Source organism: Lepidothrix coronata, unplaced genomic scaffold (genome assembly GCF_001604755.1).
Source record: "Lepidothrix coronata isolate B3197 unplaced genomic scaffold, Lepidothrix_coronata-1.0 Scaffold69, whole genome shotgun sequence".
Taxonomy (NCBI): Eukaryota; Metazoa; Chordata; class Aves; order Passeriformes; family Pipridae; genus Lepidothrix; species Lepidothrix coronata.
The window spans coordinates 4,605,296-4,622,297 of NW_016690249.1; the positions used below are offsets into that span (position 1 = coordinate 4,605,296).

The window sequence follows — 17,002 nt, forward strand, 5'->3', positions numbered from 1 at the left end:
CTGACAGACGCACAAAAAACCACCATAAAACAAACCCAGGAATCAAGGTAGAAGTTTACATTTGCTCATCTTTTAAAACAAAATAAATTAACAGTACAGAGGTATAACCACTTCAGTCAGCACAAATACATTGCCAGTGTTCGCTGGAGTCTGTTCGGGAAAATAAAAACTAGTTCACAGTCAAAACAAGAAGACTGAAGAAACTAGTCATGTTCAAAAGAACAGGATACTCCAAACCCCATCCTCCCACCTCCAAAAACCTCAAACCTAATTTAACTTATACTATTACAGACCTTTTGTATTAACACCAATAGTTAATAAAAGAAATATAATTTTCTACTACAGTCACCTATTTATCACTTGTCTTGCTGCTGTTTGTGGTTTTAAAGAAAAATTTGCATTGATCTAAAATCCCATTCACACTGCAAAGATCTGCAGATTTTGTTCCATGCTGTGAGGAAGAGAAAGCATGAGTTTTCTCATCTTAATTTTTTCTAAAGGTTGTCTTGAGTGCTTCTAAGTCCAGAGGCCTGCAGCCGTTGTATGCTCAGTTAAAAGAGATGCCAGAAGGAATGTACAGTAGTCAAAAATATTTACGAGCAATCCTTAATGGACAAGCTTAAGGAAAGTAAATCAGAAAGCAGTATGCATTTTAGTAGCTACCTCAAACATCTTCCAAGCAGTAGTAAAAAAAGCCCTCAAGTTAGCGAGCCTTCCTTTCCAGTGACATACATCAAAGTTGAACCAGAAGAATACAGAACTGTTTTGAAAATACTACTACTGACACAGGGATTTTTAAATAAACAATGCCATGAAGAGTGTGAAGAACTATGTCAGATGTTCTGTCAATCACAGTATGAATTCGGTATTTTAAAAGACTTTTTAGCTTCCTCAAGTTCATATTCACATCATCACTATGCATACATAGAGTATTTCATAAGAAATTTCTTGAAGTTAGGATTAGAATTCTGAGAATCTCAGCTGCAGGAAAATGGCTGTCACACTTGCCAACCAAGAAAACTAGAAATTGCAAAAGAATTATATGTGTATTCGTGTGCATACGTGACATCCATGATGCATAAAGAACAATGACAAAAAGCATTCAGAAATATGAACTTCAGTTGTCAACTATTTCAAGTACCAAAATATAAATGCAAAAAACTGTTACATTCCACAAACGTAGTACAAAACCCCACACCTCTGATTGCTTGGGAAGACAATTGTTTTTCTTACCTTTGTAGTTTGATCTTTACTGCCATCATTAGCCACTATGACTTCATAAGTCTCGCTTCTTGAAAATAAAAGCAGAAATAATATATTTAATCCAATTTCATAAGTAGGCAGTAGGTCTTTCAAACATCATTATTCTTTTCTCTCCAGCAGGTTTTAAATCATTCATGGTTGCCAATGGACACTAATATGATATAGTAAATTTGTTAACATGGCATAATTAAAGAATTTTGCCATACTTGATGAACGTACCATTACACTGGGTCGTCATGATACCATCCAGAACTGAAAAATCAATTCAATTGTAAAAGATGAACACTCAGAACATTATCATTGTTGAGAAAACCCAAATAGAACAAATCCACAAACTCACAATGGGCTTCTTACCCAGAGAACAAATCATAATGAAGAACAGATACTTAAGAACTTGTTGGAACAAACTAGGATTTAGTTTAGAAAGTTAAATGTATGGCTAATCTTTAGCTTTGTCTTGGAAAGATAACATTCACATGAAGATTTTTTCATTGCATAGCAGTATATTAAATTTTTACTTAATTTAAAAATACTTTTTTGCATTTGATCTAAAAATAACTGATAAGAGACCAAAGTGTTACTTCTAAGTAGCCAAGTATTACCGTTTAATATACACTAACATAACAAAGTAACTAGATGACTGCTTATTATACATTATTATACATAATACACCAAAAAATAATGAATTTTGAATGCAAAAAGAAAATACCTGCTGGTTACCTGGAGATGAGACAGCCACAGAAACGATCATGATTGTGGGGCCACTACCAGCTAACATCCTGGGGTTAGATCTACTAAAGGGGAAGGCCTGGACAGACGCCAGAGGGAGAGAATGGGTGTTTGGTCTCCCATCCCCTTCTGTCCGTCTGTTGCAAACTGCTCCAAGTCTGCCTCCTTCTAAAATAACAAATGTAAACCCCCACCCACTCCCTTTAGGAACACGTGAAAACATTACCCCAGAAATTGCAGAATTGCAGGAGCAAGGAGTAGTTGTCCCTATACACTCACCATGGACAGTATGGTCTGTCCTTAAACCTAATGGGCAGTGGCAGCTGCCAGTGAGTTACCTGGATGCTGACACTGGCTCACAAATAGCTGCTGTACATAACAAAGCTGAACTGATTGCCCAGATTGCTGATGTCACCACAGGGGACCAGACTCAGACAAGTACTATCACCCACTTAGAAAATCTGAGACTTCAGATTCCCACAGAAAAAGTAACAGTGTGTTTTCCCCCTGACACCTTGGCCACCCCAGAGCAAATAAAGATGCTGAGAAGTAAAAAGGAACTCCAGCATGCTCTGAGTTTATTTGTTTTTTGGAGAAAACATGTTCCAAACTTCTCTATTATTACTGCCTAGTGACATTATGCCAGATAAGAAAAGGAGTTGGATAAATAGATAGTTCCTTCTTTTTAATAATGGGTCCATAGTGGGCCAGATTTCTTTTTTTTCCGCAGGAACCTGCCAGCAGATGAAATCAAACTGCATGAAACATGAGAACATGAAGTAGCAACAAGACTGAAGAGTTATGCTGTTGTTGTTGTTTTGCCACATTGGTTGTTTGCATGTGTTTTACCTTAAAAATGTTATGATCTTAATAATTTTGCAATATGTAAAAACCTACCACAAATATTGTGTTTGTGTTCCCCTACTCCCAAAATTGCTTATATTAATAAGTTGTTAATAATTGTTAACTTGTTTGTGTGGTTTTTCCTTTTATATGAGCAACTTACTGGTAAAATTGTATAAGATGTACTGTTAATTTGATTTTTGTCAAGTTCATTTTGTCTTTTTAAATATCTCTCTCGATTGAGAAACTCAACCAAATATAACCTGGGAGTTAGTACAAGTATTTATGCATATTTAGAGTCATATAAATATGCATTATATACATTAGCCTTCTGCCTTGAAAGGCATTGAATTTCCTATTTGGTTAAATTTAACAAACAAAACTAAATTTAGGCCTAAAAGAAAACATAAAAAAGCCTTCTACCAGCTCCCAAGTAACTCAGTGGTTTGTTTTTTTTTTTTGATGTATAATTTCAAATATTTGTGTGTATGTTTGTAACCTCATTAATGTTAAGAAATTTGATTGTAGCCATTGAGATCCTATTACATCCCCTATGACTACTCACGGGGTGGAGAGAGTAACTAATGCACATTAGCTTACTATGTTATTATGGGGTTTTTTTTGTTTGAAGGGGGGGAGAATTGCAGTGCATTGGGGCAATCTCTTCCTTTCCTTCACTCTTCTGTCTTCCTGTCCACTATACGAAAAGCACCGCCCACAAAGATTCACAGTGAACAACAAAAGAAGAGAAATTATTGAATGCATAAATCATGGGGTGGTGTCAGAGACTGAAATGGTTAATGATTTATGCATTCTAGGAGACTTTTGCAAGCTTTTGACTTGCATGATACCTCTGATGAGCAGTCGAGCCCCTCCCTCCCTCCAGTGCTGAAGGTGTGAAGTCCGGAAAAGGCAAGAGCTGAGCTTGCAGGCTTTTGACTGTTGATACATCTGATGAGCAATCAGGCCCCTCCCTCCCTCTGCTAATCTTGAAAGGCGGGAACCAGGCGAGACACAAAAAAACTCAGCACAGACCTAGGAGATGTTGGAGGCTCGAGGCATGGCCCGTGACACTAACCACAGATATAACTCATAACTTCTTGGAGTATGGGGGCTTCCCTCCTTCTCCCCCACCGCCTGGGAATCAAGACCATCGCTCTCGAGCATCGCGGTGACCGTGTCCATTTCTTTTGTACTCTCAGCTTCTCTTTTCCCTTACTCTCATCCTGGCTTTTCTCTCCCCTAAACAGTTTCTCCCCCCCCCCAAAAAAAGGTTATCTCTGTGCTGCATTGTTTTATGACAACACCCAAACTGTTAGCATGCTTGTTGATACAAGATTGTTAAAATAAACTTTGTTTTCAGACACCGGTTATTTAGTGTCGTTTCACTTTAATCCACCCCAAGGGAATTATTGATAAAAACCTGAGTTATCCCCCTTCCCCTTTTCCTGGGGCGGGTCGTAACATCAGGTTAGTAGATTATAAGAGGCAAAGCACCAAAAGCACTTGCACAAGCAAGCTGTAAACAACCACAAAGCAAAGCTGAGCAAATCGACTCTTTCGTACGACACTACCTTCAGCAAACAAGCTTAGTAGCTGCAACTCGAAGTTCTGTCCTTTCTGACTGCAAAAAGAACACTGAAGAAAATCATGCACATGATAAAAGACATGATAAAAATATTTCTTCTGAGGAAAACCGATTTTTCATTTTGAAATTTGTAATTCTCTACACAAGGTTAAAAGAAAAAGAAATCATTCTTCATGACTGACCTTGAAAACCAGCACTGACTTTATCTACTTAAGCAAGCTGACAGCTTGTGTACTACCATGTTTGATTATTTCTATCACATCTGAAAGCCTTCACTCAGTATCAGGTACTCATATCTATGGCCAAGTCAAACACAAACCTGTGAGATCATCCTTTTTTCTGCTCGTCTGAAGCTGCTGCTGTTTAAAGGGTGGAAAGCTCTCAAATCAGTTTTAAAAGTCTTTTTTTTTTACTTCTTGCCTTGCAGCATTTACAGGAGCAATGAACAACCATTCTTCTGGGGTTCATTAAAATAGAGGACTCGTAGTTAAAGTGCCCCATGCTATTTTTTGCAGCAGAAATCAAGTTATACAATGACTTAATTTTGAAATTCAATGTAATTGGACTGTTTTCTGGAAATTGTGTCCAAAATCTGATACATAATCTGGCCTGTCAGAATCTACCCCAAACATAGCTGACCTCTGCATTATTACAGTAACAACAGATAGATTTTCTTCTTTTCCTCAAAACAAGAAAAATCTTACACCAGTCTTCGTCATCATATGAAGGCATCACAACAGAGTTCCCTTGTAGGGGGATCATGTATACTTCGTACAGGTTCTTTCCTGCCTTCAGCGCTTACGAAGAATTTCTCTTCTTTGCGTCGGTGAAGGGTTGGCATTTTTTTGGGAGTTACGTAAGCTATTGCACAAATCTATGATGAAAAAGAAATAAGAAGTTGTTGAGCATTCTATTAGAAGTTGACCTAGCTGTTGAATGTGCTACAAAGGGCAACCAAATGTATTTCAATGAGGTGGGTCAATGCTGTGGAACTCGATCCACTGATTGAATCCCACAGGACTAAAATCCTCTCATGTCATTTGGTTACTCCTAGTCTGACCACTGTCAGCATCATGGGCTTGTTACTATTTTTGACTGCAAAGCATGCAGATGCCTCCAAAGTTGTGGTCCAAGCGCACACAGCCCCTTCCCCAGGTAATCCCGAGCACACAAACTGGTGCGGCCCCTGATCCCACCCTGTGCCACTGAAATCAAGGCCTTGGCTCATGACCAGCCAGCCATGTGCTTGCAAAACAGAGGCTCTGATCACCTTACGAATAGCTAAAATAAAGCCATGGAACTTGGGGTTTGGAGCACTTTATTTGGTAACACCACATACAGAATCACAGAATCAATTAGGTTGGAAAAGACCTCTGAGATCATCGAGTCCAACCTACAACTGAACACCACCATGTCAACTACACCATGGCACTGAGTGCCACGTCCAGGAAACACCTCCAGGGACAGGAGGCATATGTGGACAGGAGGATTCCACCACCTCCCCGGGCAGGAGGCATACGTGGCACTGCGGACAGGCAGCAGAATTCCACCTTCCAGGGTGTCCAATTTCTGCAACTTGCAGGGTATTTCAGCCACGCAGAGACACAGCGATTTCCCAAATTGTTACCGCGAACGGGCGTTACCAGGACATTTCCCAAGGCGTCTTTATCCCCTCGGCAGCTCCCCGGACGCCTTGCCGGCACCAACCCCCGCACCAGCGCAGCCCCGCCGGCTGCTGCCCGCACGGCTCCAGGTGGCACCTGCTGCTCCAGGGCCAGCCCTGCCCGGGCCCGCCGCAGCCCCCCGGGAGCCCCTGGCAGGGCCGCGACCCGCGGGCAGTGCCCCCGCTCCGCATCGCGGGGGCGGGCACGGGGCGGCCCCGCGCACCGCCCCCGCCACGGAGCCCCCCGGGCCTGCCGTGACCGCGGTGCGCAGCTCTCACCAGGACGAGCAGGAGGGTGGCGAGGGTCGCCAGCGCCGCCGCGGGCAGGGATAAGGACAGGGACAGGGACAAGGGCAGAGACAGCGGCGGCGCCATTGCCCCCCGCGGCGGCGCGCGGGGACCGGTCGCGCGGCAGCAGCGAGGCGGATGCGGCCGCACCGCCCGCCGCTGCCGCCGGAAGCCGCCGACGCCCCCTCGCGGCCGTGCCCCGCCAGCGCCGCTGGCTCGACCGCCGCCGCCAAGGCCGGTCCGCCCGCAGAGCCTGCCGGGCGGGCCGACCGCCAGGGGGCGCCACATCCGGGGCGGTGGCGGTGCCGCCATGGCGGCCGCGTTCAGGTAAGTGCAGGGCCTGGCGGCCGCGGTCCCACCAAGTCCCGCTCCGGGGTCCCGCCCGCGCGCGAGGATCGCGGCAGCGCCGCCCGGGTCCCGCGGGGCCGCTGGGGACCCTCCGCGCCACCGCGGCGGCACTGCGCGCGCGAGGGGAGCGGGCTCTGCGCGGCCCCCCGGGATGGGGTCGGTGTTGAGGGGGCTGCGGGGCCCCGGTGTGTGCGAGGGGGCTGAGCGAGCAAGGAGTGTCCAGCCGGGAAAAGGCCTGGCAAAGTGCGACGCTCAATGTGGCCCGGAGCTACCTGGTGTCACAGAATCGCAGAGTATCCCGAGTTGGATCCACAGGAATCACCGAGTCTAAGTCCTGGCCCTACACAGGACACCTAAGAGTCACACCACGTGCCTGAGAGCGTTGTCCAAACCTTCTTGGACTCTGTCAGGCTTGGTGCTGTGGCCACTTCCCTGGGAAACGTCTTCCAGCACCTAACCACTCTCTGGGTGAAAAACCTTTTCCTCATATCCACCCTAAACCTCTCTTGACACAGCTGACAGCATTACAAGGAGTTTAAAACTGTAGGGAATTCAGTGGCTTCTCATTTATAACTACTCGTTTTAGAATAATAGAATGGTTTGGGTCAGAGGGAATCTTCAAAGATCATCTGATTCCAACCCCCCTGCCGTGGGCAGGGACACCTGCCACTAGACCAGATTGCTCAGAGCCCTATCCAACCCGACCTTGAACTCTTCCACGGATGGAGCATCCACAGCTTCTCTGGGCAGCCTGTTCTAGTGTTCTTGCTTCTGTATTTATGTCTTAAGTGTGCAAAACAATGTTTAGCAAGTGCTTTTACATGAATTGGAAGAGAACAGGCATTTTGTTGGGCTTCAGAGAACCAGTAGTACAGGACCAATATATTTGGAGCCAACAGGAGCTAATTGATGTTTGCCATTATGTTTGTGATATCTCTTTATGTTAGTTTGCATTTGGAAAACTTGCTTTTCCCATTTATCTTTTTCTGATTTTTCCTTCAGAAGCACTATATTAACAAAACTGTGACTGCTTTGTTTAAGTATTAAGAATACTTTTATAAAAAAAAGATGGGGTTGTTTTTTGCATTAATGATCCTTGCTTAAAATACTAATACACTAACACTGATAGTAGTATGTAATTAGTAATGAGCGTTAATTATTTCTCACCTGAAGCACTGCATGAAGCATATTTTGTAATTTTATATTTTCTCAAAGGTTCTAAGAAAAATTGTAGCATTTAAAATTGTTTTATATCATTCTGTACATCTGAATGCGGTCCTTGAACTAACAGATATTTCAGACACAGTTATAAAATTATACTTTCTGCGTTTCTTGAAAACCATTCTACAGCCGTCTGTTCAGTAAAGACTTCTGTCGATTTATAACTGATATTATTGAGGTGAAAGCTAGTAGTTTTTGTTAGGTATATGTGCAGACAGGTTCCTTGTAAGGAGGGAGCATTTTCAAGCGGAATGTAGGAAAACAGATCAGTTCAGAGTTTTCTCATCTTTCCATAACCATATTGCTAAGCAGCTTTGCTTAGCATTTGCTTTGCCATACTGCTAGGCATCTTGATTCTCCAGTTATTTGTTGTTGTGCGTTAGTGCTTGCTTATCTTTTTTTTTTTGCTATCTCTTGCCTACTCAAGAGCTTGCATGTGAACGTCTCTTTCTATTTGTTTTAGAACTGTGGAACCATTGGAATATTACAGAAGGTTTTTGGTGAGTAAAACATGAGATGCCTGTATAAATTGCCTGTAATGAATTTTTTCTTTCTTGTGGTTCTTCAGATCTAACGCGATGGAATATTGTTCAATTTCTAACCTAAGGGTCTTGTACTGTGCAGTTTCTGCCTGGTGGTATTTGAATGTTATGGTTTTTTTGGGGGTTGTTTTGCTTTAGTTCACTCTCTTTAGAGCTCCACTAGGTGGGGATGGAGAAGGGGAATTGCCTACAAAACCTTAGCAGTGCAGACAGGTGGAAACTCTCATTTTAAGTTACCAACGAGTATTCATTCATGGATGATGTTCTGAATCTAGCCTGTAATACTTACCTTTGAGACAATCAATTTATTGTTATATTTTCTAAATAAATTATAATAAATTTTAAAAATCAGGGATTTTTTTGCAGGCCTAGAACCACAAACTACATATCAATTGATGAAAAACCAACTAGAGTGTGACTAAGTTTTTACTAGCATTTTTGAGACTGTATATTTCTGCTAAAAAGAAGAGAATATTATTTTATATCAACTTCTATAGCATAGATATTACTGTATTATTTAATAAAGTGTGTTTTCTAATTTGAACTTTGTAATTTTTGTTTAGAAAGAGAACTGTCGACCTGATGGAAGGGAGTTAGGTGAATTCCGAGCAACCACTGTCAACATAGGCAAGTGCTTATTTGGAATAATAATAATAATAATGGGGGAGGTATTATTAATATCAGGTTATAATAGTGACCTTAATGACTTGCTAATCTGTTTTCTTGGTTCTTACTTTGAAACAAGGAAGAGAAAGGATTTTTGTTTACCATTTCAGTAAGCATGAAAGAGAGCACATGGCACAGTAATATACTTTAACATTGTTTTCAGTCCTGATCCTGGGCTAATGTGCACAGTGTAATTACTCAGGTCTGCTCCTGTCCAGGTACGTGCAGCACAATTTAGGTGGTTGTGGAATCTTGTCTCTGTCTAAGGTCAGCAGCATATGTTATAGATGCTGAAGGCAGCAACAAGGCATACACTGACCAGCACAAAATTGATGCCTGAGCATCTTGGGAGGGACACTGAGTCCTGGCTTCTGCTGTGTTCTGAGCTTGGTGGGCACCTGCCTCAAGCAGAGGCAAAATGAGCCAGCAATGTGCCCTTGCTGCAAAGAAGCTAATGTTGTCCGGGGCTGCATTAGGCACAGCATTGCCAGCAGTTAAGGAACGTGATCCTGCTCTCTGCTCAGCACTGGTGAGGCCACACCTGGAGTGTTGTGTCCAATGGTGGGCAATGTATATAAATACCTGAAGGGAGGGTGTGGGAAAGACAAAGCCAAGTTCTATTCATTAGTGCCCAGTAACAGAACATGAGTCAATGGGCACAAGCTGAAACACAGGATGTTCCCTCTGAACATGATGAAACACTTCTTTACTGTGAGAGTGATGAAGCACTGGCACAGGTTGGCCAGGGAAGTTGTGGAGTCTCCTTCCTTGGAGATAATCAAAAGCCATCTGGGTACAGTTCTGGGCAACCAGCTCTAGGTGGCCCTTCTTGAGTAGGGATGTTGAACCAGATGAGCTCCAGCTGTCCGAGCCTCAACCATTTTGTGTGGTGGTTTAATATAGAGATTCTGTCCCACTCTGGATTTGAGACGTTGCTTATCCTCTGTTTAGTATAAAATGATGGAAAGTTAACACTTTGTGAAGGGGGATGTTAATTAATGCTCTCTGAATGAAAAATAGATTTTATTGAACAGTACTTTTTCTCTTCAGGTTCAATTACAACTGCAGATGGTTCTGCCCTGGTGAAATTAGGAAATACCACGGTGATTTGTGGAGTGAAAGCGGTATGGTTGGTTTTATTTTAATTTATGTGTTAGCAGAATTTGTGCATCGGTGTTTAGAATGAATCACCCACAGAGTTACAATAATGTGCCAATCAGACACAATTACAGTATTTCACTAGAGTTATTTTCAGACATGGAAGTTAATATAGAATTTAATTACCTAATCCTACCTGTTTAGTCTGAGAACATGTATTTTTTGTGGTACCCATCGTGTATGGGAAAAGATGTATACAAATATAAACTCCTTGTTATTTCTAGATAAAAGCTATATAATTGAAAAGTTACTGAATATTGATCAATAAGTGCACTGGGGATTAGTTGGCTGGACTATCAAGTGCCTTGTAGCCTCAACTTTACTGCTGGCCTGCCATGAACTATGAGCCAAATCACTGAATGCCCCTGTACTGGGTTTTTCCATAGGAAATTTATAGACAAGGACTGATTAAAAATGGCTTTTGTAAATCTCATTGTAATGATAATTTTCAAGAAAATGACTCGTTGTATATAGAATAGCTGGAAAATCTTGTCTTTTTTGTTTCTCCAGGAACTTGCTGCACCTGCAGCAGATTCTACTAATAAAGGGTATATTGGTGAGTGTGGATCTTGCTCAGGTCTTGTATTGCCTCAGTTAAGAGGCTGTAATGACAGATTATGTTGGGAAGATTTCTTAAAAGAATAGATTTGGTAAAATTATATTTCCAAATTGACATCTAGGCAGTGGTACCTCAGAAATTTTAGAATGCCCTCTGCTCGTGAGTTTTCCATGTAAAACTACTTTTTTATTGCTGATTCCAGGCCAGGCTGGAAACAGACCTGCAGCAGGGGCAAGTGTGTATATTAAGAGAGGGAAGGTAGTTAATCTATAAAAGATTATGGCATGCAAGGTTGTGCAAAGGCATGTTAACTTCTGTTTTGAAGACAGTAGACAAAAAATGTAACTCTTAAAAACACTGAAATAAACCCTGTTTATTTCTTGGGAAACTGTAAAAGTCCTGGGGGTACCTCCCTGCTCCTGTTTGAAGTTTCTTTGGAAATAAAATAGTTCTGCGGAACTGAGAGGTTAGACCAAATCCCTCTTTTGCAAGGCATCTCCAAAGTATGTTACTTTCAGAGAGCTTGGGGTTTTTTCAGAAATGTTTATGCATGTTTTTGCTTCAAGTCTAAAGCCTCTGTTTTTAATGACTGATGAAAAACAGATAGCATACCAGCCAAGTCAGGCAGTGGGATGAAAATACTGCTGTTTCTTGATCTACTGAAGAGTGCCTAACACTTAAAGAAGAGTTTGTATGGGGTCATGATAGCCATAGCAGGATTATAAACAGAAAATGATAGTTAGGATTATGTGTTCTACCATGAAATATATAGTTTCTAAATACAGAGTACTACAAGTTCTTTAAAACCAACTCATGCGTAACTTTAGTTTTGAAAGGAGTAGGGAGGCTTGATTGAAAAATTTTTGGTCTTGCCTTGCATTTGAAGTACATAAAATGGTATTACGAGTGATTGTTGACTTATATCTATTTTTGTTATCCCATTGCCTGCTTTTCTGATACCTAGTACCAAATGTAGAACTACCATCCCTCTGTTCAGAGAGGTTTCGCTCCGGACCACCTGGTGAAGAGGCTCAAGCAGCGAGCCAGTTCATTGCAGATGTGATTGAAAAGTAAGAACCATCATAGTGCATTTAAAACACAGACAACTCTGCAAGACAGTTTTCTGTTTCCTGGCTTATTCTCTCATGTTATTTTAGTTCACAGATGATAGTGAAAGAAGATCTCTGTATTGCAAATGGCAAGGTAAGCTGCATATCAAAATGAAGAGGGGAATACTAACAAGATGAGATGTTAAAGAAGGTATTTGGGGTTATAGGTTGTTTTGTTGTTTTGCTTTTCAGTCTTCATAGCTTGGTTTACATCTGAAGTGTAAAAAAAATTGCACGATAGAAATAAGTATCTCTATTCAATGTGCGTAGAATTTTCTTGCCTATTGCACAATTTGCTTAGCTGCTGTGATATCTCACGTGTGCAAACCTTTTTTGATAGCTTGCTTGGGTGTTATACTGTGATATCATATGTCTGGACTATGATGGAAACCTTTTGGATGCCAGTGTCTTTGCTTTGTTAGCAGCATTAAAAAATGGTAAGTCTTCCTTAGAGTAAGGGACATGTTCTTATTAGTGTTGCTTGGAGAAATGCGTTAATTTCGAAACATGATTAATAGATAACTGGTTCACAGTTTGTTAGGACTGTTTGTTTCCTGTCATTTGAATGCTAAATTACTAAAACACAAAGTGGAAATGATGGTATGGGTGCCATAGGTGTGTAACACCTGGAGAGACTATATTCCTGGTTTTTATATGTCCAGTAGGCTTTTTGGGGGAAAAATACTTTTTGTTAAATATGACTCCAAACTATTTTAATTGCATGGCATTTTAGAAATAGAAAATGCTTCTGTGTAAGGGTAAATGCTTCTGTTACCTTGAGGAGAAAAATCAAATACTTCCTTGAACAGGTAGTCCTAAGCTAAATACTTTGCTTGAAATTGAGATATTTTTTTTTTTGTACAGAATACTGTTAATGTAGCCAAAACTCTTTTCTGATTGATTTTTGGTGGGTTAAAAGGACAGCTTAAATATTTCGGTAGTCTTGGACATCTTTAGGCCTGCTAAACCCAACAATGTTTAATATTAGACCACTGTAATTTTTTCATCTCTTCAGTACAATTGCCATCGGTTATTATAAATGAAGAAACTGGTTTATCAGAAGTGAATTTAAAACAGAAGAGTCCTTTGACTATCAGAAAGCATCCAGTTGCCACATCATTTGCTATATTTGATGAGTAAGTTCATAACTGTTTTGTACTTATGGAAACAACTGTGTCTGTAAAAGTTTGAGTGAAAGACCGAGGATGCTACCAGTGATGCTTCTGCACTTCTAGTGATGAGTGTGCAGCCTCAGGCAGTGCTGTTTAACTCATCTTATATCCAGGCCTCTCTTGTTGAACTGACCTGTAGTTCTGTGATGTGAATGAATATGCAGAACAAAACAGTCTACACAGCTTCTTCCTGTGACTTTAAGCTGAACTGGTTCCCAACCTAAAAGATATGCTTAAAAGTACAGGGATAGGTATTGTTTTAGGTTTTTGAAATATCCATGAGATGAAACAATGTTACCAATGCAATTAATGTTTTAGAAGCCTGTGTAAACAACTGATATAAAAGATAGTACTTTTGGAACAACTTATACTAAGGACATAGTCAACAGAGGAAGTAAGAGGTAACAATCTAGTTAGAACAACATAACCTCTGGATAACTGACACATAATTACCTAAGGTGAAGTATGACCAGCGCTCCTAAGTCATTGTTTATGTAGGAAAAGAATTGAATTATGAGATTTCAGAATAATCACATCTGATAATTTTATTCCTCACCTGAAATTGTTTACTGGCTCTTCATTAGTCCAAGTATGTTAAGGATATATTCTGCTGCTGTTTATAAGAAATGCAGTAATTTCTGGTGGCATCCATTTGAAAGTAGAAAATGACAAACAAGACAGTGTTTACTGTACTATTTAAGATTTAGATCTATTTAGACACATTGGTAGTTTATGACACATTAATCTGTATTCACGGAAGTGATTAGTAGGGCCTTTCACTCAAGTAAGAGGGTGGGGAAAACAATAAACTCAAATGTTGACCAAGTGATTACCAAGATGAATCAGAACAGGATTTTATTGGTGCTTTAGAATGCCTGTGTTAATTGCTTTAATACTAGTTCTGATGGCTCTGAAATTTGATGTAGACTGAGAGAGTTTGGGTAACATACCGGAGAGACACACAAATCACACTTACTTACATATAGACAAAAAAATTACCTTTGTAAGAAAGCTTCCTATGCATATCTCTCAGGCTTTGTTTTCTTCACTGAAATCAACTGTTGCGTCAAACAAGCTACTTAAGTCTCCCTTTAGCTCCCAAAACTAAATATCGAGGAGGTATGTGCTTATGTTGTGTGGTTGGTTGGTTTGTTTGTTTTAATTCTGATTTGTTAGTTTTTCTAACAAATTTAGAGGGCTGTTGACACAGCCCTCTAAATAAAATGCTTGACATACTCTGGCATTCAGAGGCACTTTTCTTCTGTGTGAAAGCCCTCCTTGAATAAGTAAGATTTGTAGGTTGCTGGGTGGTGTGCCCATGGGTGAGGAGCACTGGTGCAGAATGTGGTGCAGCTCCACAGCTGGCTGCTGGGGTGTTGACTTGTACATAAAAAATAAATGATCTTTTAACTCTTCATGTGTCCCTGCATCACACAAAGGGCTGATGTGTCACAGTGTTAGACTTTTAAAAAGCAGCACTTTTGTACAGGGTAGCTATGTTTTTGTTACTATTGCTATTAAATGGCAATCTGAAATATTGGTGAGGTTTTAAAGTTCAGCTTTAAGTTCAAGTTTTTCTTGTTGAACAAAGTTAGCTTATAGTTTAGATCCTCTTTTTTTTCCATTGATTTTGTTCCATTTTTAACTTAAATGGTTCAAAAATAACAGTATTTAATCTCTCAAAGATATGCATCATGTGATGTATGACAGTTTATTTTGTATGCTTTAAGGACAGTCAAACACCCTGTAAATCCATTTTTTAACTATTCCCAGGCTGAGTGATGTTAGAGTTCTCTGACAAGAGACTGAGAACTACTTTGGTGAACTTACCATTGGAAATGAGTTTTGTATTAAGGTGACTGGTAGAGATTAGTGCAGTCTACACCCCATACCAGTCTTTGTGTAACTACACAATGAGTGACTGCATCCTTCAAATGGCAGCTTAGTGGCATTTTCCTGCAATACACGGATGTCACAAATCTAGGAAACTTTAGGCACAAAGCTGTATTTTCAGTACACATATACACTTGATTATGTGGAATCTCCCGTATTTTTTGACTTTTAAATTTTTTTTAAATCAGCGTGCTTTGGTAAGAAAACAGCCTGGGCACTAAATCCATCTACAAGTATTTTGTAAGACTACAGTAAAAATTAATGTTACCTGTATTTTGCAATCATGTTAATGGAGCAATATGTACAAACATGTCTGCACGTGTTTTTCTTTCACAAGCACATTACTCATTGTTGATCCAACTGCTGAAGAGGAAGATTTAGCAACTGGAACAGTAACCATTGTCACTGATGAAGAAGGGAGACTATGTTCTGTCCATAAACCAGGTACTTCCAAATTTATTACAGTATATTACATATAGGTTTATTATTAAACCTATGGAGATGATAACGTTTAGGTCAAGAAAAGACTATGTATCTGCTTTGTTTTGTAAGATTTGGGGGTGCTTTACAGTAACAGAGTGTCTGCTCAAATACTTATTAAATTACTTCCCCTTGAAATTAGTTTTTGAGATGGTGGCATGACTGAAGTTCAAAAAGAAGTCACAGCTTGACTTACGTACAGCAGAGGACAGATTTTAAGCATGTCTTCTGTTACAGCTCTAGTTTTTTTCCATTATCTTTGCCTGAGGCTAGAGCTGGGAAAGCTGCATGATCCCCAGGTGAAAGGTGTATTGGTCATGAGAATTACTATATTAATACTCTTATTTGGAAATCACATTTAGAGATACATAACTGGTATAAGTAGAAAATCAAATTGTTCCCTTTAATTTTTAGGTGGAAGTCCTCTTACAGGAGCCAAGCTTCAGGACTGTATCACCAGAGCAATTACAAGACATAAAGAAGTAAAGAAGCTGATTGACAAAGTAATAAAAAGTATAATGTCCAAGTGAACAAAAGGAGAGATCTTTTAAAAAGTGGATTTGTAAAAATTGTATTTGTTACAGTGTTCACAAACCTTTTATACTAAATAAACAAATACCAATACTACCTTTACAAGGATCATTTTTTCTAAAACGGTTTTCACCCTTATTCTCTGTATAATGCTGCTGAGTGGTAAAAAATACAAGATAAAACATTCTGTTAAAAAATTTAAGTAACTTAAGGAAACCAGATCCTAGCTGCTTTATAGATGAAATTTCTAGGTTCTGTAGGGTTGGCTTCCAAAATCAGTTCTTTTTTTTAGAGTAATGTCAAACCTTAATTTTCCCACCAGTAATAAAACCCACAAATTTAAGTTTTCTCCTTATTAATCTGAAAAAAATCCCTGTTGAATCAATTTTTGGGGGGGGAGGCAAATCTCATAATTTTGGAGGGGCCGGTGTGCCTCTCTTACTTTCTGAGTGGCTGCCTGAATGCTGTTGATGATGCAGGTGAGCTGCTTGTGCTGCTGCTGCTGCCATGGCCATTTGATGCTGCAAGAATCAAAACTGCTACCATGAAGGAGAAGGGGGAGAAAAAGCTTGCTGGTGTTGACTATAAAGCTTTCATGTCAGGAAGAATGAGAGGAAGGTGGGGGGGAGGGGGAAAGTAGAAAAATGAGGAAGCACCAGGTTGACAAAAGGAACACACCATGTACTGGGGCAGTGGGTACAGTCAAGCAGGACACAGAAGTCTGCAGAGGGTACAGCTAACATTTTATATGTGTATGTGCCCTGTTTGGTTTTTTTGCCCTTTCTCTTCATTGCAGTAACTGCAGTAACTCAGCAACTTCTGTGAATGTTTGGGTTACACAGTGCATTTTTAACATAATACCTTCTCAGTGTATGCATCATATGTATTTTCTTTATATATTACAAAGAGGAGACTGTGTGCTGAAAAAATATTAAAATATTTTCATAAA

At 40.3% G+C, this 17,002-nt stretch overlaps 2 protein-coding genes across 8 annotated transcripts in view; one reads left to right on the top strand and one right to left on the bottom strand.

Moving 5' to 3' along the window:
- The window catches only part of ALG5 (ALG5, dolichyl-phosphate beta-glucosyltransferase), a 22,691-nt gene extending 15,255 nt beyond the window's left edge, over positions 1-7,436 (bottom strand). Inside the window, exons 1-4 of one of the 7 annotated variants that reach the window (XR_001875425.1) lie at positions 6,366-6,517; positions 5,128-5,297; positions 1,483-1,515; positions 1,234-1,291 (exon numbers count right to left, since the gene is read on the bottom strand). Coding sequence is in view for 1 of the 7 variants with exons in the window: in XM_017818593.1 (XP_017674082.1) it covers positions 1,234-1,262 (29 nt within the window). In the remaining 6 variants the exon portion in view is untranslated. Of the gene's footprint in view, positions 1-349; positions 702-1,233; positions 1,516-5,127; positions 5,298-6,066; positions 6,122-6,365; positions 6,518-6,994 lie in introns of those variants that run through there. The other 6 variants (XR_001875426.1, XR_001875423.1, XR_001875424.1 and 3 more) reach the window with 6 other exon arrangements.
- On the top strand, positions 6,608-16,144 carry EXOSC8 (exosome component 8). Its single transcript, XM_017818591.1, has 11 exons — positions 6,608-6,701; positions 8,407-8,443; positions 9,049-9,112; positions 10,202-10,275; positions 10,820-10,865; positions 11,833-11,938; positions 12,026-12,071; positions 12,318-12,414; positions 12,993-13,113; positions 15,380-15,486; positions 15,937-16,144. The coding sequence occupies exons 1-11, from the start codon at positions 6,685-6,687 to the stop codon at positions 16,050-16,052; spliced, it is 831 nt and encodes a 276-aa protein (XP_017674080.1). The 5' UTR covers positions 6,608-6,684; the 3' UTR covers positions 16,053-16,144.
- The last annotated feature ends 858 nt before the right edge of the window (positions 16,145-17,002 follow it).